This window comes from Anabrus simplex, chromosome 1 (genome assembly GCF_040414725.1).
Source record: "Anabrus simplex isolate iqAnaSimp1 chromosome 1, ASM4041472v1, whole genome shotgun sequence".
Lineage (NCBI taxonomy): Eukaryota > Metazoa > Arthropoda > Insecta > Orthoptera > Tettigoniidae > Anabrus > Anabrus simplex.
The window spans coordinates 623,351,618-623,374,511 of NC_090265.1; the positions used below are offsets into that span (position 1 = coordinate 623,351,618).

Genomic DNA, 22,894 nt, shown 5'->3' on the forward strand with positions numbered 1-22,894 from the left:
TCGTCTTCATCACCATTTCATCCTCATCACGACGCGCAGGTCGCCTACGGGAGTCAAATCAAAAGACCTGCATCTGGCGAGCCGAACTTGTCCTCGGACACTCCCGGCACTAAAAGCCATACGCCATTTCATTTCATTTACTACAAGTGGTAATGTGATTCAATGCACAGTTTCACTTAAGCCCTTATAACTATATTTGGAGCGGACATTTCTCAAAAAATCAAAAAACGCCTGAAGGTTTTGAACCAAGGAAAATATTACAGAAATAATTATGTAAATAATTTGGCTAGGATGCGAATCATAAAGGGAACGAGTAAAGAAACAAGTGATTTTAGGCAGTTTTTCCGGAACTGTATTTAGGCCGAAAGTGATTTTTGAAATGTGTTTTTTAGTTTGATAGAGCTATCCATGAAACCTCTCCGGGCCCTTTAGCCCTTCGTTTTTCGGCACAATTGAGGAAATTGCTTAATTTTATGTTTTTCGTAGTATGGAGACCCCTATTTTGCCCGCTAAGAAATGTATTCAACATTAAAATGAATAACAGGTTAATTTCTGGGAGAAATGACGGCTGGGCTTATAACTAACCACTATACCACAACAAATGCCGAGGTTACTGATAGTGGAAGCCTTTTCCTTCCACCCCTCCAAGAGAAGACTGTTTTTGAACTTCTTGTTCGTCTGCCGCTGCACCTTATATTGCTCTTCGCCCCGTCCCTTGCATCATTTTTCGCCAACGGCTTCTCCTTCAAATCTCTGTTAACCTGTGACAATGAGTGTTTCTCTAAACTTCCTCTTTATCTGCTACCATCTACAAATAGATATGCTGCTCTCTTTCTAACATAATCTGTAACCTTCTGGGACATTTCGGAAATGTTAACGCTTCCTTTAATCTTGTGGCTCTTGATCTAGACCTTTCTAGTGAAATCGCAAATTAATTACTTTTTTCTGCCACATTTTCTTACACTGCGACGTTTTGCTCAGTTTTCAGCTCCATACAAGACTTTGAAGTTCATCAGAATGATATAGAATTTCCTTTCAATATTAAACTGGAATAAGATTGCACTTCTAGAGCATTGTATTAGTAATACTAGAAGTACTAGTAAATAATAATAATGCTATATGCTTTACGTCCCATTAACTACTTTTATGGTTTTCGGAGACGCGAAGTGCCGGAATTTAATCTCGCAGGAGTTCTTTTACGTCCCAGTGAATCTACTGACACGAGGCTGACGTATTTGATCACCTTCAAATACCACTGGACTAAGCAAGAATCGAACTTGTCAAGTTGGGGTCAGCCTTAACCGTATGAACCACTCAGCTCAGCACTGAACAAGTTCTGGGTATCTCAATGTGTTCTCTCAATCGGTCCCATCTTCTGATCAAACTTCGCCGAATTCCTCCCGGCTCTTCAACAGTGCAGTATCTTTTCATTTGTAATGTGATATACCCACATAACCTTCAGAATTCTGTACTACCAAATTTCAAAAACTTCTATTTTCCTTTCTTCTGCTTGGCACAACTCTTCAAAAACGCTTTAAGTGTAAGATTTTTTTTTTATAGTGAGAAATAGTGTGAAAGAGGGTCTACAATACTTTATAAACTTAGAGTAACTTTTTTTTCTTGTTGTTTTACGTCGCACCGACACAGATAGGTCTTACGGCGACGATGGGACAGGAAAGGGCTAGGAGTGGGAAGGAAGCGGCCGTGGCCTTAATTAAGGTACAGCCCCAGCATTTGCCTGGTGTGAAAATGGGAAACCACGGAAAACCATCTTCAGGGCTGCCGACAGTGGGGTTCGAACCTACTATCTCCCGAATACTGGATACTGGCCGCATAGCGACTGCAGCTATCGAGCTCGGTGTAACATTTTTCACCTAACTTTAAAGTAACATTAAGTGTTACAATATCGTGGAAATATTACGTTAATTCGTTTTTTTTTCTCTAAAACTAGACCCAACAGAAAATAAATGCGATTTCTTTGATTCAACGCTACTTTCAGTAGGAACCTGTTATCATTCCTCCAGTGGCATTATTTTCTTCCTTTCTTTATTATTAATATTGCCATGGCAGAGATGGTGCTTTCCAAGTGGCACGCAGGGAGGACTGCACGTAGGTATATGCAATGGCGCAATACTGAGAACATACACTGACCTTATCAATCCTAAGCCGATGTATAGCCTCGGGCACTCCCGACACCATTAGCCATACCCTAAATCAAACCATTCTCTGTCAGCCAGATTTGCACTGAATCATTCTGCACAATATAGTGTTTAGAATATTATGTTTGTAGTTATATATTGTCCATTCAATTTAGTCTAGACAATAGGAGATTTTACTTGGGAAAATTCGTAGTCGTTCTGTAAATTGGCTTGTTTTATGTTTCTTGTGACGCTGAATCCGAATTTTTAATTTCTTACCAAAAATTCCTCCACAACCCCCCGAAATTTTGAGAAAACCTCCCAAAATGTGGATTTTGAAAAACTTTTTGTGTGTATCTTTTTTGGTAAATAATATCTAGCAATACGGAAAGCAGACAAACTTTGCTACAAAAAAAAAAGGTCCTATGACATTTTGACGTAGGATGAACGGGGTTGTGCCTGCGCGCCTGAGAATATGGACCTCGGCGCCGCGGGGCTGCATACGCAAAGTTACGCAACTCCGCATAACCACTCACGTCGTTTATGCTCGTTCTCCCGTCTCCACTCTTCTTCTTCTACTTCAAAACTCTCTTCCCTCCCCACATTCATCTTTTCAGCATCTGGAAGTCCCCGACCCCATTCCTCTTCCTAAAAAAAGACATACGAAGACGAAGAGGGGGAAGTACTTTCAATTTTGAAACCTTAGAAGCAGAACGACCGGGCGAGTTGGCCGTGCGCGTAGAGGCGCGCGGCTGTGAGCTTGCATCCGGGAGATAGTAGGTTTGAATCCCACTATCGGCAGCCCTGAAGATGGTTTTCCGTGGGTTCCCATTTTCACACCAGGCAAATGCTGGGGCTGTACCTTAATTAAGGCCACGGCCACTTCCTTCCAACTCCTAGGCCTTTCCCATCCCATCGTCGCCATAAGACCTATCTGTGTCGGTGCGACGTAAAGCCCCTAGAAAAAAAAAAGAAGCAGAACGTTTCTTCAGACAAAGTTAATGATTGAAAGTTTGAAATTTACGATTTAAAAAACAATAAAATACATACGTCCAGTAATTTTACAAGGCAGTGAAACATGATGTAATAATACAGAGACTAGGTTTTAGCTCAGGTCTTGCCGAAAAGGAGAAAAATGGGGAACAGAGATGTATTTCTTGTCATCATCATCATCATCATCATCTGTTTACCCTCCAGGTTCGGTTTTTCCCTCGGACTTAGCGAGGGATCCCACCTCTACCGCCTCAAGGACAGTGTCCTGGAGCTTCAGACTGTTGGTCGGGGATACAACTGGGGAGTATGACCAGTACCTCGCCCAGGCGGCCTCACCTGCTATGCGGAACAGGGGCCTTGTGGAGGGATGGGAAGATTGGAAGGGATAGGCAAGGAAGAGGGAAGGAAGCGGCCGTGGCCTTAAGTTAGGTACCATCCCGGCATTCGCCTGGAGGAGAAGTGGGAAACCACGGAAAACCACTTCCAGGATGGCTGAGGTGGGAATCGAACCCACCTCTACTCAGTTGACCTCCCGAGGCTGAGTGGACCCCGTTACAGCCCTCGTACCACTTTTCAAATTTCGTGGCAGAGCCGGGAATCGAACCCGGACCTCCGGGGGTGGCAGCTAATCACGCTAACCACTACACCACAGAGGCGGCTTGTATTTCTTGTTCGTATTATTTATTTCATTTGTACAGGTCAGGACCCCTAGTTTTGTGGAAACTGGAAACTCTCTTAAAATTAGGGACATATGACATTAGGTAATGGATTGGAAATATACACTTTCCCCTACTAATGACGATTTTTTTTAAGTAAGGAAAAAATGAAAAATTACACGCCATCTCCCCACTAACAGCTCGGAATATACAGCTTAGTCAAGCTGCTCGTTTCGTTGCTCCTAAATTTCCCACCCAAACATGGCTAAGCGGTCAGCGTTCTGACCTTTGATCACAGTGGTCCCGGGTTCGATTCCCAGCAGGGTCAGAAATTTTAACCATCATTGGTTAATTTCTCTGGCACGGGGGCTGGGTGTATGTGTCGTCTTCATAATCATTTTCATCCTCATCACGACACGCACGTCACCTACGGTAGTCAAATCGAAAGACCTGCACCTGGCGAACCGAACATGTCCTCGGACACTCCCGGCACTAAAAGCCATACGCCATTTCATTTCATTTTTTCCCACCCAAACGTTTGCAACGTTTTCGTAACATTACTCTTTTGTCAGAAATTATCATTCATAAATCATGCTGCTTTTTCTTGGATTTTTGCAGTTCTCAAATCAAGTAATGCTGGTAAGGGTCCTAAAAGAAGGGTGCAAATTAGATTCAAGTAAATACGGTATTCAGCGTATGTTTATTACAGTCACACACGAGGAAGGTGTAATTATCAGGCATGTTTTGATGTAGGTCACTATTCGAATAACCTTATTTATCAAAGGGAACCACTGTCTTAGGAATTTGTCCCTCAACCACATGTTGCCAAAGAGAAGAAGGAATATTTTGATCCAAATATATCCTACGTTTTAGATAAAAATATGAACTTAAAGATACTGGTCTGGGATTTTTTTTTTTTTTTGGTTGAGGAGAACAGTTTATGCAATTTATGCAGGGTATAGCAATTTGGAAAAGTTTGTTCTGGAAAGTATTATAACTAATAGAATTATTCCTTAGCTATTCTTCGAAATCATCTGTGTCCTTTGACAAGCCCTGTTTGGATCAGTTTGAATAAATAAATAAATGAATAAATAAATAAATAAATAAATAAATAACATACATACATCTTCATTATAGACTCTTTTGCCTTTCAGTGTTCAGTCTGCAAGCCTCTGTGAAGTTACTAATCACCGCCACAATTCTCTATTTGTAATTAATTCTGTTTCCTTGTTTAGTTCTACATCTCTTATCTTTAAATCGTTAGAAATTGAGTCTTACCATCGTTTCTCTCCCTACTCCTCTTACCCTCCACAACAGAGTTATGCTCCTAGGTAACCTATCCTCCTCCGTTCGCCTCACATGACCCCACCACCGAAGGTGGTTTATGCGTACAGCTTCATCCATCGACTTCAATCCTAACTTGGTCTTTATCTCCTCATTCCGAGTAACCTCCTGCCATTGTTCACACCTGTTTGTACCAGCGGCGATCCTCTCTACTTCCATGTCTTTTACTTTTAGCTTATGAATAAGATATCCTGAGTCCACCCAACTTTCACTCCGGTAAAGCAAAGCTGGTCTGAAAACGGACCGATGTAAAGAAAGTTTCGCCCGGGAGCTGACTTCCTTCTTACAGAATACTGTTGATCGCTCATGGTTGCGAGCTCACTGAATTAGCTTTATTGCATCTCTATTCAATATCACTTACTATACTACTATGTTACGAGAACACTCATCCTAAATACTTGAAATTATCTACATATTCCACCTTTGTATCACCTATCTGACATTCAGTTCTCTTGATTTTCTTACCTACTGGCATCAATTTATTTTTGGAAAGGCTAATTTTCATACCATGCTCATTGCATCTATTTTCATGTTCCAACATGAAATGAAATGTCGTATGCCTTTTAGTGCCGGGATATCCCAGGACGGATTCGGCTCGCCAGGTTCAGGTCTTTCTATTTGACTCCCGTAGGCGACCTGCGCGTCGTGATGAGGATGAAATGATGATGAAGACAACACATACGCCCAGCCCCCGTGCCATTGGAATTAACCAATTAAGGTTAAAATCCCCGACCCGACCGGGAATCGAACCCGGGACCCTCTGAACCGAAGGCCAGTACGCTGACCGTTCAGCCAACGAGTCTTGTTCCAAGATATTAGACTAACATTCGGCAATGAGGCTTTCGGCACAATCTGCCATTAAGACCAAGTCGTCAGCATAGGCCAAACTGCTTACGACATTTTCACCTAACTGAATCCCTCCCTGCCACTTAATATCTTTCAGCAGATGATCCACAAATAAATAAATAAATTAAATAAATAAATAAATAAATAAATAAATAAATAAATAAATAAATAAATAAATAAATAAATAAATATGTCCGCCTCTGTGGTGTAGTGGTTAGCGTGATTAGCTGCCACCCCCGGAGGTCCGGGTTCGATTCCCGGCTCTGCCACGAAATTTGAAAAGTGGTACGAGGGCTGGAACGGGGTCCACTCAGCCTCAGGAGGTCAACTGAGTAGAGGTGGGTTCGATTCCCACCTCAGCCATCCTGGAAGTGGTTTTCCGTGGTTTCCCACTTCTCCTCCAGGCGAATGCCGGGATGGTACCTAACTTAAGGCCACGGCCGCTTCCTTCCCTCCTCCTTGCCTATCCCTTCCAATCTTCCCATCCCTCCACAAGGCCCCTGTTCAGCATAGCAGGTGAGGCCGCCTGGGCGAGGTACTGGTCATTCTCCCCAGTTGTATCCCCGACCAAGAGTCTGAAGCTCCAGGACACTGCCCTTGAGGCGGTAGAGGTGGGATCCCTCGCTGTGTCCGAGGGAAAAGCCGACCCTGGAGGGTAAACAGATGATGATGATGATCAAATAAATATCGTTCTCTCAAGTTTTGACATCTGTTTCAGGTAAAGACATTACCCACAAGCTGTACTCCCTGAACGAGCAACTGGGAGCGACGCAGAGCACTGATATCGGTGGACTGGGCAGACCGTCAGACCACTGGAGAAAGAGTATGAGCAGAAGTTTGAGTGTGGACGCTGTCCATACGGGCACCAGGGGTCACGTAAGGTCACTGGTATGGCGCGCCCAACAGCAGCGGAGAACATCATCCGCACTCTCAGATAGTATGTTCATCATAACGTGATCATGATTTTATAGAATAATTAATAATGTTATTTGTTTTACGTCACACTAACTACTTGAACGGTTTTCGAAGACACCGAGGTGCCGGAATTTCGAGCTTTTTTACGAGCCAGAAAAAGGTTGACATATTTTGAACACCTTAAAACACCACCCGTTGCGACCGACGAATCAACATGTCAGAAACACGTAATAAAGTTCATTTCCATAGGCGCACAAATACAAGTTCATGCAAGTCAAATGGAGGACCGGACTGCCCTACACGAGCATAAATAACACATTACTTAGTATAAGTACGCGCACCTTTTAGAGATACATGGACACTCTAGTGCTGAATCGGTCGACCTCGGATATCTTCGAGATTCGTATTGGCAACCTTTGAAACACAAACTATGAATCGCTTATGCATCGCTGTGCGACATCTGGCGAACACTTTACGTACTAGTACTGTTGTTGTTTACACAGCAAAGCCTAACTATAGAATTCATGCTAAGAACAAGTGTAATATAACGTGTGTATACCACAGATGATGGCTTAAGATAATAAAGGTTTAGAAAATTCATACCGATCGATCACATTATCGATTCAATTCAGATTTCATTTCCATTCAGTTGGCAGTATAACCGGAAACGGGAGAGCTCACTCCTTACTCCTCACCCTCGTAGAAAGAAATGTCACTAAAAGGTGCACGGACTATATGTGATTTAAAATATGTATTTAACATGAATAAACACGACATATTTACACATACGTACAAAGAAAAATGTAGAGATGCACCAAGATGAGTCTACTGCTCCCGGTCGCCTTGTTTTCTCTGATCAAGATAATAAAAAACGCGGCAGCGCGTTGTCAGCTGTGAAGTAACAAAATGAAATGCGGCAGGTGAATCGGCAAGTAGCAACACCATCAGACTGAGCTGGTATCGAATTCGTCGACCTAGACTTAAACAAAGCGAACGCTCTACCATATCAGGCAGTCGGTTCGACTAAGTTGTTGATAAGTCAACAGCTGTGAGATCAGGTGGATACTCAAAACGAAGGGCCATATGATTAAAGGAATACGCCATAAATTCAAGAGACCGTTATGATGAGGCATAATATACAGGAAAGAAAGTAAGAAAAATGACCGATATTATCTCACGGCGTCAAAAATTATGGCAGAGCCGTTGACGCTAAATGTAAAAAAAACTACAGGATGAGCAAAATAAAACAGGCCCGGAAAATATTCAGAATAGGGTTGACGGGGGATTCGCCCTCGTTAATGAACTTCACAGAAGATGCTAGTAATGGCCTCATCTGAAGAAATGAAAAACTGAGGACCCAAAAGCCCTGACTCCATTTCACTCAGAAACCACCGGCAGAACTCAACACGCGAGGTTTATCTGGACACTTTAACGTATGCACAAGAGTAAATTTGTCAGGACACAGATGCAGGTTCTTTTTGATAATATTTCGACACGATGATATCTTAATTCCCACTTGCACAGATAAATGGCATTGACATTTCGTCGCACTCACTCGAGCAATATACCGGGCGAGTTGGCCGTGCGGTTAGGTGCGCGCGATTGTGGGCACGGCAGCTTCCTTCCAACTCCTAGGCCTTTTCTATCCCATCGTCGCCATGAGACCTATCTGTGTCGGTGCGACGTAAAGCCACTAGTAAAAAAACTCGACCAATATTTTCTGGTGTTCGATCACTTTTCGGATAATTTCGGGTTTCATTCGCTACAGAGCCCGCTTCACGCTATTTTACCACTATTCGGGAGATAGTGGGTTCGAACCCCACTGTCGGCAGCCCTGAAGATGGTTTTCCGTGGTTTCCCATTTTCACACTAGGCAAATGCTGGGGCTGTACCTGAATTAAGGCCACGGCCGCTTCCTTCCAAATCCTAGCCCTTTCCTATCCTATCGTCGCCATAAGACCTATCTGTGTAGATGCGACGTAGGCTAAAGAGACTACCAAAAAATCTCGACCAATATTTTCTGGTGTTCGACCACTTTTCGGATAGTTTCAGTTTTTATTCGCTATAGAGCCCGCTTCACGCTATTTTGCCACTAAGTTTTGCATTCCAGACTTTGCTGGAGGTTTTGCTAAAACAATTCCAGTATTGAACTCTTGCGCAAACAGTTCTGCACAGGTTTTTCACGAATTGTTCTTCGCATCACACTCGACAATGACCGCGCGCTGTTTTATCGTGAGCTCCATTTTGTGTTGCATTCAACTGGTCACTAAACACGTCTGCTCCCCTCACTCGCTCACACGTACACGGGAAATGCTTCAGATGCGCATGCGGAGACATGTGACAGTGACCGATTGGTGCATCGAAATCACGGTTTACAGCATTTTCTGTGATAGAAAGTTCTCCCGTTTATTAACAAGGGTCAATTCCGCGTCAGTCTTATAAATATTTTCCGGCTCAGTTTTATTTTTCCCATGCGGTATATACAGTGTGTTCCAGGAGGAATGGCCAATATTCAGGGATATGACAGGAACGATAGTTGAAGCAAAACATTTAATATGGACATATGCCCTATTCCGAATGGTCCGACTCGTTGGCTGAATGGTCAGCGTACTGGCCTTTGGTTCAGAGGGTCCCGGCTTCGATTCCTGGCCGAGTCGCGTTTTTTAATCGCTTGTGATTAATTCTTCTGGCTCGGGGACTGGTGTTTGTGCCCGTCTCAACACTATCCTCTTCATATTCACACAACACATTACACTACCAACCACCACAGATACACGCAATAGTGATTATATCTAAGTGCGGTCATTATCCGGTATTCGGGAGATAGTAGGTTCGAACCCCACTGTCGGCAGCCCTGAAAATGGTTTTCCGTGGTTTCCCATTTTCACACCAGGCAAATGCTGGGGCTGTACCTTAATTAAGGCCACGGCCGCTTCCTTCCCACTCCTAGCCCTTCACTGTCCCATCGTCGCCATAAGACTTATCTGTGTCGGTGCGACGTAAAGCAACTAGCAATGATTATATCCCTCCATATAGGGCTGGCGACAGGAAGGGCATCCGGCCGTAAAACAGGGCCAAAACCACATGTGCAACACAGTTCACACCCGCGACCCCACAGGCGGTAGAAAAATAAGAATAGGAAGTTCAAAGAAGAAGAAGAAGAAGAAGATGCCCTGTTCCGAATGGTTTCCAAGATAGAAGGCATTTAATGTACATTTGTTCTGAGGTTAGTGACGCGCACGTATGTGTCTTACTCACCCAAACTCTTTGACGTTTTGAAATGCTCCTGTATAAGGGTTTGAATCCAGTGAATAAATTGTCGAAATAGAACTTGAAAGGAAATTGTTAATGTCTTCAGGAAAAATCATCTATCCTGTTTATAAGAGGAGCTGCACATTTACCGAATTCTTGTTTATATTCAGGACTTCCCCACATTTCATTTCCTGAACAGAAACCATAGAATCAGGATCATTAGAGAAAACATATTTTTTACACTGATCCACAAGAAACTATAATTTCATTGTCCACAAAACACCCATATATTCCTAAATTGGTCATGTCGTTAAATCTCTGATAACTAGGTTTCGGAAAGGGTTGTTGAACTCTTCAATATCCCCTTCGATCCATAAGATACTTTCTAGCCCTGGCCTACTCTTGTTAACGTCTTCTGGATTGAAAAGATGACGTCATCATTAGACTGTTCCTCAACATGAACAGTGTTTGAAACAATAGATCCATTTCCATGAATTATTTCTGCTTTTGGAATCAGATGAGATTGTCTAGAAGAGCTTCGCCATCTTCGTATGCAGAATCTTCATCCGTTAGAACGCTGCAATCTGGAGGCTCAATGTATATCTTACTGACATCACGATTATTTACATAGGCCATCTCAACGGCCTTTTCTAAAGTCAATCTAGGCGTGAGAATATGCATATCTGCATATCCCTCATTAGTGTATGTATGTGGCATTTTAGCCAGCACGTGTACAAACACAGTTTAACCGATGCTTCTCTCTGATACACTCACAGTCCCTCGCACTACTTCACTTACAACACACCATAGACAACTGTGCGTTCAACGGGCTATTTTAATGGCAGAAGGAGATCCCGAGCAAAGAGGGTGAAAGAGACGAGATAGGTTGGGCTAGAATAAAACGTTAAAAGAGGTTGGGTGGGTAAAATACATAGTGCACGCCACTGGCCCAAAGATGATCATATGTCCATGTGGAGCTTTGTGCTTTAAATGATCGTTCTTGTCATATCCGTGGATATTGACCATTCCTCCAGGGACACACTGTATATAGCATCTACAAACACAGTCATGCACTGATACCCAATATGTAGCGTGATCTATGTCTCAACAGCTTCCGTAATTTCACGATGAAAAAAATAGACTTAAAAACGTGAAAGCGTGTTATTACTACCAATATACGACAGGCGACCGAGAATATTGCAAAGCTTCTGCACAAGTGCACATCGGATGCCATTGCCTCGAAAACTTCCCTACCTGGTCGCCTTTATCTTCGCTGCAAAGTAGCGGAGAGATGCAGGCGACAATCGCGCTTAAGAATATACTCGTACAGTATATCTGAAACCTATCACTCAAAACTCACTCAAGAAAAATACATTGCTGTGTTGTATCATCATAGAGCAAAATCCACCAACTAAGAGCTATCATTCGATACTCATGTAGGGCTATAGAACTGCAGCTAAGAAACGTACAGGAATACAAAAGTATCGTACGTTAAGCAATACAGTAAACCAATGTCTAATTAATACGAAGTCTGTATAGGTTGGAATAAACAGAGTCCAGAGAGTACGTCTGAAAGCAATCACTCAATACTTATTCCAGACAATAAAATGCTAAATTGTATCATAGAGAAAAATTCGCCACCTGTATGCAATCATTTGATACTTTCTTTTTTTTTCCTTTCATAATCTGTTTAACCCCCAGGGTTGGTTCTTCCCTCGAACTCAGCGAGGGATTTCACCTCTACCACCTCAAATGCATCATCTTGGAATGTGAGACTTTGGCTCGGCGATACAACTGGAGAGGAAGACCAGTACCCCATGCTGCTTCGCCTGCTATGCTGAACAGTGGCCTTGTGGGGGATGGGAAGATTCGAAGGGATAGACACGGAAGAAGGAAGGAAGCGGCCGTGGCCTTAGGTTAGTTACCATCCCGTCATTTGCCTGGAGGAGAAGTGCAAAACCACGAAAACCTCTTTGTGGATGGCTGAGGAGGGAATCGAACCCCCAACCACTCAGATGACTTTCCGAGGCTGAGTGGATTCCGTTCTAGCCCTCGTACCACTTTTCAAATTTCGTGGCAGAGCCGGGAATCCAACGCGGGCCTCTGGGGGTGGCAGCTTATCTTGCTAATCACTAACCGCAGAGGCGGACTCCGATACTCATTTATGGAATTGAGTTACTTCCAGACAATAAATCACTAGATTGTATCATACATATTCCTTGCTGTTCTAAGTTCCATTTTCTTGAGTCCAGTCTATTCCTTAAGAGCTTTCATATATAAATGGCGTCAACACACAAAATCTTCTACCCGTATATCACATATTATGACCAATTTTATTAAAACTTTGACTACCTCTGCAACCTGTCCGAGTGCCACATAAGCCATTGTGCAAATTTTGGTACTGATCCCTGGAGACTTGTATATTTTTATAACGAACAAACAAACTTACTTTTGATTTTATAGATATAGATAAAACAGAAGACGTTGAATTTAATTTCATTTTTCTCAGACTTTTGAATAGCTTTGGAGCATTAAGCTCTGACGATGTTGCCTTATTAAAAACGTGCGGTCAATTAGGAAATATAATTTAGTAAGGAAAATTTTAGTCCACCACTGTGGTGTAGTGGTTAGTGCGATTAGCTGCCACCCTGCTCTGCCACGAAATTTGAAAAGTGCTACGAGGCATAAAACTGGGACCACTCAGCCTCGGGAGGTCAACTGAGCAGAGGGGGTTCGATTCCCACCTCAGTCATCCTCGAAGTGGTTTTCCGTGGTTCCCTACTTCTCCTCCAGGCAAATGCCGGGATGGTACCTAACTGAAAGCCACAGACACTTTCTTCCGTCCTCTTTGTCTATCCCTTCCAATCTTCTCATTCCCCCCGCAATCACTCTGTTCAACAAAGCAGGTGAGGTCACCTGGGCGAGGTACTAGTCCTCTTTCCCAGTTATATCTCTCAGACCCAAAGTTTCAAGCTCCAGGACAGTGCCCTTGAGGTGATAGAGGTGGGATCCCTCGCTGAGTCCGAGGGAAAAACCAACCCTGAAGGGTAAACGGATTAAGAAAGAAAGAATTAAAGAAATGAAAATGTTGCTATAGTTAGCGTCTACGTAGGCCGACGTACTTGTATAACCCTCGGCAAACTACAGACTATCGCTACTTGTTTAACGTCACACTAACTCATCGAAGGTGTTTGGCGTCGGAAGGATGAGAAAGGGCCAGGATTTGGAAGGTACTGGCCGTGGCCTTAATTAAAGTACAGCCCCAGCATTTGCCTGGTGTGAAAGTGGGGAAACCACGGAAAACCATCTTCAGGGCTGCTGACAATAGGGTTCGAACCCACTATCTCCCGAATGCAGGCTTACATCTGCGTACCCCTAACTGCACGGCCAACTCGCTCAGTTTTGATATATTTTGAACATCCACTGGTTACATAAAAAGCCAAGAACTTGGAAAAATACGGTGAAAATAGTGGTGACTGCTCAGATAAAAAGTAGGAAAATGGAACTGAATTCGGTATACATGAAGGTAGGGTAATAACGTTATCACAGGGGTCTTGGTTTGAAATCGGCTTGAAGAAGGAACGGAAGGATGTACAACACAAACGTGGTGAAAGTCTGTCCCTAATAGGCACTACAAAGCGATGAAGATAGGCATGTTTGGCAATAGGTTGAGATCTGATGTTCTATACCTCACAAGATCCAACAAGAATCAAGTGTGAAATATAGTATGTCCTTTTGTACAGGCGGCACAATTCTTTTTCTTAATTTTTATCAGTAATTATCGAGGTCTTGTCCAACTCCTTGGCTGAATGGTCACCGTTGAAGCCTTCGGTTCAGAGGGTCGCAGGTTCGATTCCCGGCCCGGTCGCGGATTTTAATCTCGTGTGATTAATTTTTCTGTCTCGGGGACTGGTGATTTGTGTTTGACCCAATACTCTCCTCTCCACATTCATACAACACAACACACTACCAACCACCAAAGGAACACGCAATAGTGATAACATCACTCCACATGGGGTTGGCGTCAGGAAGGAGATCCGGTGGTAAAACAGGGCCAAATGAGCATTTGCTTCACAGTTCGCACCCACGACCCCACAAGGCGTGGGAAAAGCGGTAGGCGGAGGAGAAGAAGAACTGTCGGGGTCTTGCCCATTCAGCCAAGAACACCATTTAATGTAACATGACCTAAACAATCACACATGGAGTTCATTTATGTCCATACCTGAAAACCAACAACAAGAAGACAACAACAATAACAACAGAGAAGCAAATTATAATATATCACTCACAGTGACACTTATTGTTTTCAGTGATAAATCGCTATTTGTTTTACGTCGGACCGACATAGATAGGTCTTATGGCGACGATGGGATAGGAAAGGCCTAGGAGTGGGAAGGAAGTGGCCGTGGCCTTAATTAAGGTACATACCGAGCATTTGCCTGGTGTGAAAATGGGGAAACCATGTTTCAGGGACTGCCGACAGTGGGGTTCGAACCAACTATCTCCCGGATGCAAGCTCACAGCTGCGCGCTCCTAACCGCACGGCCAACTCGCCTGGTCAGAGATAAACCACTCAAATTGTAATTTGAATACTAATTTTAAAAATGTACACAGGAGCTCATAAGCAGCATAGCTGAGTTCATTTAGCAGAGTTGGTATGGTAGTCAGTAACGCATGATCCAAGGATACAAGTGTCTGCAACAGGACCGTAGACTGCACAAAATGGTTACAGCTCTATTACCCCAACGGTTATGATTATGTGTTGTTATCAGTATACCTCGGATTTTTAGGTGGTAATAGGTTAGAATGCAAAGTAATTTGGTTTGTAGGAAGTGTAATGCAACCCGTTGTACAATAATGTAGGAAGAGTAGAATATATTCAAGGAGTTCCATAGGGTGTACCCCTAATGTCTATGCAAATCTCATAGCATAACCGTTGTACAGTGTAGGGTATACTTGTTACTGGCGTAAGTAAGTTTGCATTCTAACCTATCAGTACCTAATAATCCGGACTCTAGTTATCAGTATAGAGAGTACTGTTTTTTTTTTTAGCCATAACTACTATTTTCTCTTTCAGGATGTTCTCCGAACAGAAATCCACATCCGCAGCAGCAATGCTGGATACCTGTGGTTGCCAACCACTTTCCAGTGACGTCGCCGTTCGCCAACTACACCCATCAAGCCTTGGTGACAACAGCAGCCACTACAGTTGTCCAGCAGTCCCCCGTATTGACGCACCCCCTGCAGCAGCCGGTAGTGCAGTACTCACAACCACCTCAACCAATATTGTATCCACAGCAGACGATGCCCATACCTGTATCGATAGCGCTACCTCTACCGACAACACAGCAACAACAAGTTCAACAGTTACAGCAGGTGCAGCAGTTTGTACAGACACCTCCAGTGACACTGGTACCTGTCATAGTACCAGTATTAGCACCACCTCCGACACAAACACAGTCAAGAAATCGTTCTCTCCGACGGGAAGTGAAGTTCGAAACGCCTGTCTGACGGCAGCTTTCAGACGGGGGAGGAGGAACAATTACAGACTTCTTCAACACGCGAAGCAACAGTTCGCAAACTGAAGTGCAAATGTTCACCTTCCCCCGTGCTCTTCGTCAAGAGTAAACTATGAGGCCTTCGAACGATGATCGAACCTTCCCTAATGCTTCGTATCTAAATGCTCAGCAAATTTAATTTACTGGTTTATAGAATAATACTGACAGATTTTAAATGCTATAATCTGCAATCCAAATTCTCCATCTAAATTACCTTGCTCCTCTGTTCCCAACGGAATTCTTCATCCAAATTATCTTGCTCCTCACTTCCCAACGGTCTCCATCCAAATTACCTTGCTCCTCTGTTGCCAACAGTTGACCTCGAATAATTAAATGCTAATTTTTTTTGTGTGTGTGTTCTATCATAAAGAAAACACGTACAAAATAAAATTCAGAAAAGTCTACTATTTAAATTTAAATGCAAATGTGAAGAACAGTGAATCGAAAATGCTAGGGCAGTTTTGGTTTCAAACCTATTTCTATGTAGTTGCATGACTTTTTATCTATTTCGCTAGCTAGTCAAAGGTTTCGTGCTAGCTCCTTGTATCGAATCCAGCTCTATGGTGAAGAGGTATCGTGCCTGTCCGTTACCCGCAAGGCCCGGGTTGGTTTCCCTACCAGTCCAAAATATCTTAATAATTTTGGACTAAGGACTAGAACGGAGTTCGCTCAGTGATTTGAGACAGACCGAGGAGCTATAGGCTATATATGAGAGGCAGAAGACAGGCTCACAAAAGCCAGGAAATATGACCAAGATAGTCACGTTGAACTCAGCCGAGTTCCGTGGATTATTTTAAGTTGCGAAAATCAATTGTCCGCCATATTGTTCTCGGCCAGGAAAATAACTTTGCTGGACAAAATTAATTCGGTAAAATCCTCTGGTCATTCTAATCCATATACAGAACGTTTGCGTTTCGCTAACACGAACGGTGGTAGGAGTGATGATGGAACGTCGAAATTGGCACAAAGAACACCCAGGTGACATCAAATGTGAAGACTTGCACATTTCGACTGCTGATATCATTGATTTTTTTTTTTTTGCTAGGGGCTTTACGTCGCACCGACACAGATAGGTCTTATGGCGACGATGGGATAGGAAAGGCCTAGGAGTTGGAAGGAAGCGGCCGTGGCCTTAATTAAGGTACAGCACCAGCATTTGCCTGGTGTGAAAATGGGAAACCACGGAAAACCATTTTCAGGGCTGCCGATAGTGGGATTCGAACCTACTATCTCCCGGATGCAAGCTCACAGCCGCGCGCCTCTACGCGCACGGCCAACTCGCTCGGTATTGATATTATTATCATCAAATATTCGCATACAAAGCTTTGTGGTAATTCATTATGAAATGTATCTTTCTTAAATTAATCTGGAATTAAACTTTAATCTCTTACCGAAAGGAACATTCTCATGAGGTGAAATATTTTTCACGCTGTTTTCGATTACTAAGGTTTCTAATGTGAATCGCCCAGTCAGTGCGCACTTAGGTCTGTATATATGTTACGTTCTAAGTTACTTGAATCCGATACATCGAGGTCAACTAGTGGAAAAAAGGTAGCACGTAATGTTCTCAAAATGTAGATCAGAGATGAATGTCTCGGTAACATTTTTTTTAAATTTCCTTGTGGCTCATGAGTTATGTTAGGCAAGAAATATTTCATTTTATATTTGATAAGTTGAATTATTCCAATTAGAGCAAGAGGACTTAACATTGCTCCAATCTATTTAAATCACAACCAGCGAGTTTTTACAACGGTCTGCACTAATACGAGATTAATTCCACACAAAAATCGGGATTTCTGTTCTTGATTCCGGGGAGATTCTGAAATATTAAGCTTAATCTACTTGGAATGACCAAGATCTAAAACAATTCCGTTTCTTTCATAGGTATATTAAGAGTGATTTCAGAATTTTAAAGAAAATGCTAATCAAAATCCAAATGGGCCACTAATTAGCAAAATAATTTCACCTTAGGTATGCATAAAAGGAATTTTGAGAACATAATATCACGCATGGACAAGACTGAAGGAGCAACCATTCAATCCCTCCTCTCCCCAATGCTATGCTTAACAGTGGAAGTATGAGAAAGTTTCTATTCAGTCAAGCATATTTTTAATATAAACGAAGAGTTAAGCTATAAAAATTGAAATACAAATGTTATTACACAGAATGCCATGTTTCGTCCTAACCAGCGGATATCTTTAGATTCCTGAAATCTTTCTTTCTTTCTTTCTTTCTTTCTTTCTTTCTTTCTTTCTTTCTTTCTTTCTTTCTTAATCCCTTTACTCTTCAGGGTTGGCTTTTCCCTCGGACTCAGCGAAGGATCCCACCTCTACCACCTCAAGGGCAGTGTCCTGGAGTGTGAGACTTTGGATCGGGGATACAACTGGGGAGGAGGGCCAGTATCTCACCCGGGCGGCCTTACCTGCTATGTTGTGAACAGGGGCCTTATGGAGGGGGTGTGGAAAGATTGGAAGGAATAGACAAGGAAGAGGGAAGGAAGCGGCCGTGTCCTTAAGTTGGGTACCATCCCGGCATTTGGTTGGAGGAGAAGTGGGAAACCACGGGAAACCACTTCGAGGGTGGCTGAGGTTGGAATCGAACCCCGCTCTACTCAGTTGACCTCCCGATGCTGAGTGGACCCCGTTCCATCCCTCGTACAGCTTTTTCAATTTCGTGGCAGAGCCGGGAATCGAACGCGGGCCTCTTTGGGTAGCAGCTAATCACACTAACCACTAGACCACAGAGGCGGACTAGATTCCTGAAATCACATCAAGAAACAAAGCATCATATTGAAAAACTAATTGAAGCATTATGCACCAAGGCGTTTAAGAATTGTAAACTTGTTTCTGTGCCATACAAGGAAAGATGATTAAACAGTAGAAGGCTATGAATTTGCAAGTATGGAGAATAGTTTGTTGGGACACACACAACTTACGCTGCAGTTTTTGTTGCATAGCATCTCGTCATAAGTCATAACCCCGCTACTGCAGCTTAACTATACACAGTAGCACATTCATAGCTTACAAATATTTAACCCGCTTTTCTTTTCTTTTTCTTTTTTTCTTTTTTTTTTTTTTTTTTTTGCGTCGCACCGACACAGATAGGTCTTATGATGACGATGAGACAGGGAAGGGATAGGAGTGGGAAGGAAGCGGCCGTGGCCTTAATTAAGGTACAGCCCCAGCATTTGCCTGGTGTGAAAATGGGAAACCACGGAAAACCATTTTCAGGGCTGCCGACAGTGGGGTTCGAACCTACTATCTCCCTAATACTGGATACTGGCCGCACTTATGCGACTGCAGCTATCGAGCTCGGTCCCGCTTTTCTTATCCAGCCTAGTAACATGTTTACAATTTTTAACGAATCTGTACACAGCATGTGACAAAAATTATAGAATTTGGCAACGCTTCTGTAATCTCTGGGAATCATTTAGAATGGTTGAAAAGTAATGTTTCAAAATACCTGAAATAGCAGAGAGGAGAGATCCTTCCTCTCTGCTTGCTAGAAACCGACCATCCCGCCCCAATAATATTCTTACTTATATGTAGGAAAAAGGAAAGCGAGACAGCATTAAAGAATGAAGTGCCACCATTATCTTTGTTCTTATTGGGCAGCTCCGATCAACTGTGATCGGCTGTAAATAAGTCTATGACCGAGCTCGATAGCTGCAGTCGCTTAAGTGCGGCCAATATCCAGTAATCGGGGAATAGTGGGTTCGAGCCTCACTGTCGGCAGCCCTGAAGATGGTTTTCCGTGGTTTCCCATTTTCACACCAGGCAAATGCCGGAGCTGTACCTTAATTAAGGCCATGGCCGCTTCCTTTCACGTCCTAGGCCTTTCCTATACCATCGTCACCATAAGACCTATCTGTGTCGGTGCGACGTAAAACAAATTGTAAGAAAAAAAAATCTATGTAAATTCTTTTCCCTCTAGAGAACACGTGATCAGTGGCCACAAGGTTACCGTACCACATTCAGTGAAATTGTATCCACCGCCGTAATAAGGGTACGTTTTTGATCATTCAATCTCTATCGCGAAAAGTGTGTAGATGAACATAAATTGAGGGACTTTCTTATAATCCAGCCCAATGGTCTTTTCACAAGCCGGACCTAACCTATCCAGACCAATGGTCACTAGATATTCGTACGTTGGCAGCCTGGCCCGCTCACGGAAGAATTACCAAGCCAAGATATATTTTTGGTTTTTACAAGTTGCTTTACGTCACAACGACACAGATAGGTGTTATGGTAACGATGGGATAGGAAAGGGTTTGGAGTGGGAAGTAAGCGGCCGTGGCCTTAATTAAGTTACAACCTCAGCATTTGCCTGGTGTGAAAATGGGAAACTACGGAAAACTGTACGGCTGCCAACAGGATGGTTGAAGAATATATTCCTCATATGCAGAGCAGAAAGAAAAGCACTCTGAACATGGGTCCGGAAACAGTTAATTTCCAAGTCATCTCACTTTCAAATATGACCTTAATATACATTCTTACTTGGTAATTTGCTGAAACTGTGATATATTCTATTGACATTTCTTAAATCAAATGTTCAAAATCTCCACCTCTCGAGTGAATACAGTCCTCCGCTCGTCGTCTCGTGGAGTTCTAAACACGCTCCAACGTTACTAGCATTGAACTTATTATCTGAAAAGCTCCGAAAATTTTCTAGCGGAGAGGTATTACGGTATTGTTCAATTCAGAGAAGACAGATACACATTTTAGCATGATCAGTGTCTTGCATTTTATAAACGTATTGACGGACACGGAGATCACACGTGAGAGTCGAATCAGGGATAATAAGTTGCGGCCCGTGGTCAAATAAGCCCTACGTTGAGGCCCGTGTTTGTTTAGAAGACACGTAATTTGCGACCATATTGTCCACATAGACAATGTCCCAGTCTGTCTCGGCTAGTGCATATGGCAAACTGTTATAACTACGACTACAACTATGGTTTCTATTACCTTAGGGACGAATTCTGCTTGTGACGTCCTGGTACTAGTCCAGAATGCACCCTGGGTCCAAATTCCAAATTCCTATCTCTGCTGGACTGAATCCATGGTAATCTACCCTCGTCCTGGTACTCCTAGGATGTCTCTGATGTCGTGGACTTGAACTGCTTAGAAACTCACGAGCATATTTCGCTCCGACCTTAAATAAATGTACCATATTTAACACAGCATCGTAAACATGATAAAATGTCTCGCCTATCATATATGAAACGAAAAATATGTATCACTCGTAAAATTGTATTGCATATTTAACATCACTCCATAAGTAAATTCACAACTACATTGTTCGACCTGTATCGTGAAAAATAATCTAACTTCACAGAGACTAACTGCCTTCAGGTAAATGTCCTTCGGTCATACACTTCTGAGTCGTAATAAGAAGTAAATATGGTCAAGTTTAGCGCACTTCAAGTGATCGCGTAAGGCGCGTGCAGTGCGCGAAAGACAGCGAATGGGTCTTCGTAACGCTTGAAGAACTCTCAGGAAGTTGACCGATGCTAACTGTCACCGTAGCACAGCGTATTACTTGCCGATTGAGGCCAGGTGGCAACCACTTGACTTCACACGCCTGCGCAGTGCACATTCGCTAGTGTGCTGAAAAGAGAACTGTCGATACGGTCATATCGAAACTGACGATGCAATTTCGCTTAGAGGATGAGGAGACCATAAAATAGCGATGTACAAAAATTTAGCTGCCATTTCGAGCTAAAAGGTGTCGAAATCTTGATTCAAAATCCGTTTGACAACGCAGCTACTAGACAGTCCTTGCATCCTGTCGGCTGGCGCGGTGCACAGCGCAGTACAATTGCAGTTGTGCTGGAGACCGAGAGAGAAAGAGAAAGAACTGGCAGGCTACCGCGCACCAAGGTCCTTATTGTTAGTGAACGAATGTGAAAAATAAATGAGGTGCGTTAATCGCATGATAAAAACACAAATATTTTGGCACCATGCACAACGAATGTTTTTTAGAGTTTTCCTTATTTATTTGAAGGCAATATTTGGCAGGCACTTCAAACTCGGGTGGTCTTTCCGTTGTGCAATTGGTTGTGAACCACGAATATTTAAGCATGTCCTAGAACCGTGGGGAAGAAATTTATAAATGAAAGAAGAATTGAATTTTCAAAATGCTGTTTCTCTGATAAACACCAGACTGAACGTTTTCACAAGCCGGCACAAACAATGTCTGTTAAACTGCGAAATAAAGCTTTCAAATGCCGAAAGAAATCTTATCTAGGGCTATATTTTCCCCATAGAGCCAGGAGGAATCTGGAGAATTGCCTGGAGGAATGCCTTCAAGACAGCTTTTATCAATATAATTAGTCCAGGAATCTAACAGTAGCAAACATTTGTCTTCGGTGAAGGGGAAGAAGGCTTCTTTAAACCAATACATTCAATTTAGCTGCCATTTCGAGCTAAAAGGTGTCGAAATCTTGATTCCTAATCCGTTTGACAACGCAGCTACTAGACAGTCCTTGCATCCTGTCGGCTGGCGCGGTGCAGCCTGTGACTGTTACAATTATATTTTCCGCATGAAATGTTTCTTTCAAACCTCTCGGACCGAAAGTTTCAGTTCCCCTCCGTTTTGACTATACGTAAAACTGTGTACGAAAGGTGAGCGCACTAACTGATTGAACAACTGTTTCTGTATGCTTCTCACAAACAAACAATAGAGTCATTTCCACTTTCATTTCGCGCACGAAAATTATCATTTTTTTTTTCTTGCTAGGGGCTTTACGTCGCACCGACACAGATAGGTCTTATGGCGACGATGGGATAGGAAAGGTCTAGGAGTTGAAAGGAAGCGGCCGTGGCCTTAATTAAGGTACAGCCCCAGCATTTGCCTGGTGTGAAAATGGGAAACCACGGAGAACTATCCTCAGGGCTGGTGGGATTCGAACCTACTATCTCCCGGATGCAAGCTCACAGCCGCGCGCCTCTACTCGCACGGCCAACTCGCCCGATGAAAATAATCTGTATTGTATATTGAAGAAGAAGCGTAGTCTAAAAATCGCTCTGTAACTGCTCCCACACATTTCTTCGCAACTTTACATGTTCCCTCCACTTCTTGCAGGTACTTACGGGGTAAAAATTTCGTGATTTTTCTACTTTTGATTTTCTACTTTTTCTTAAAGCGATTCAACCAACCAGTAGATGCGCCGAAATTATTTTGTCACAATGAA

General features: G+C 43.0%; 1 protein-coding gene across 1 annotated transcript in view; it reads left to right on the forward strand.

Annotated features, from left to right (window-relative positions):
- The window catches only part of LOC136882390 (popeye domain-containing protein 2-like), a 157,111-nt gene extending 141,456 nt beyond the window's left edge, over positions 1-15,655 (forward strand). The window contains exons 6-8 of the mRNA XM_067155052.2: positions 6,696-6,914; positions 15,222-15,370; positions 15,512-15,655. Of these exons, the coding sequence (XP_067011153.2) occupies positions 6,696-6,914; positions 15,222-15,370; positions 15,512-15,655 (512 nt within the window). The remainder of the gene's footprint in view (positions 1-6,695; positions 6,915-15,221; positions 15,371-15,511) is intronic.
- Positions 15,656-22,894: the final 7,239 nt, after the last annotated feature.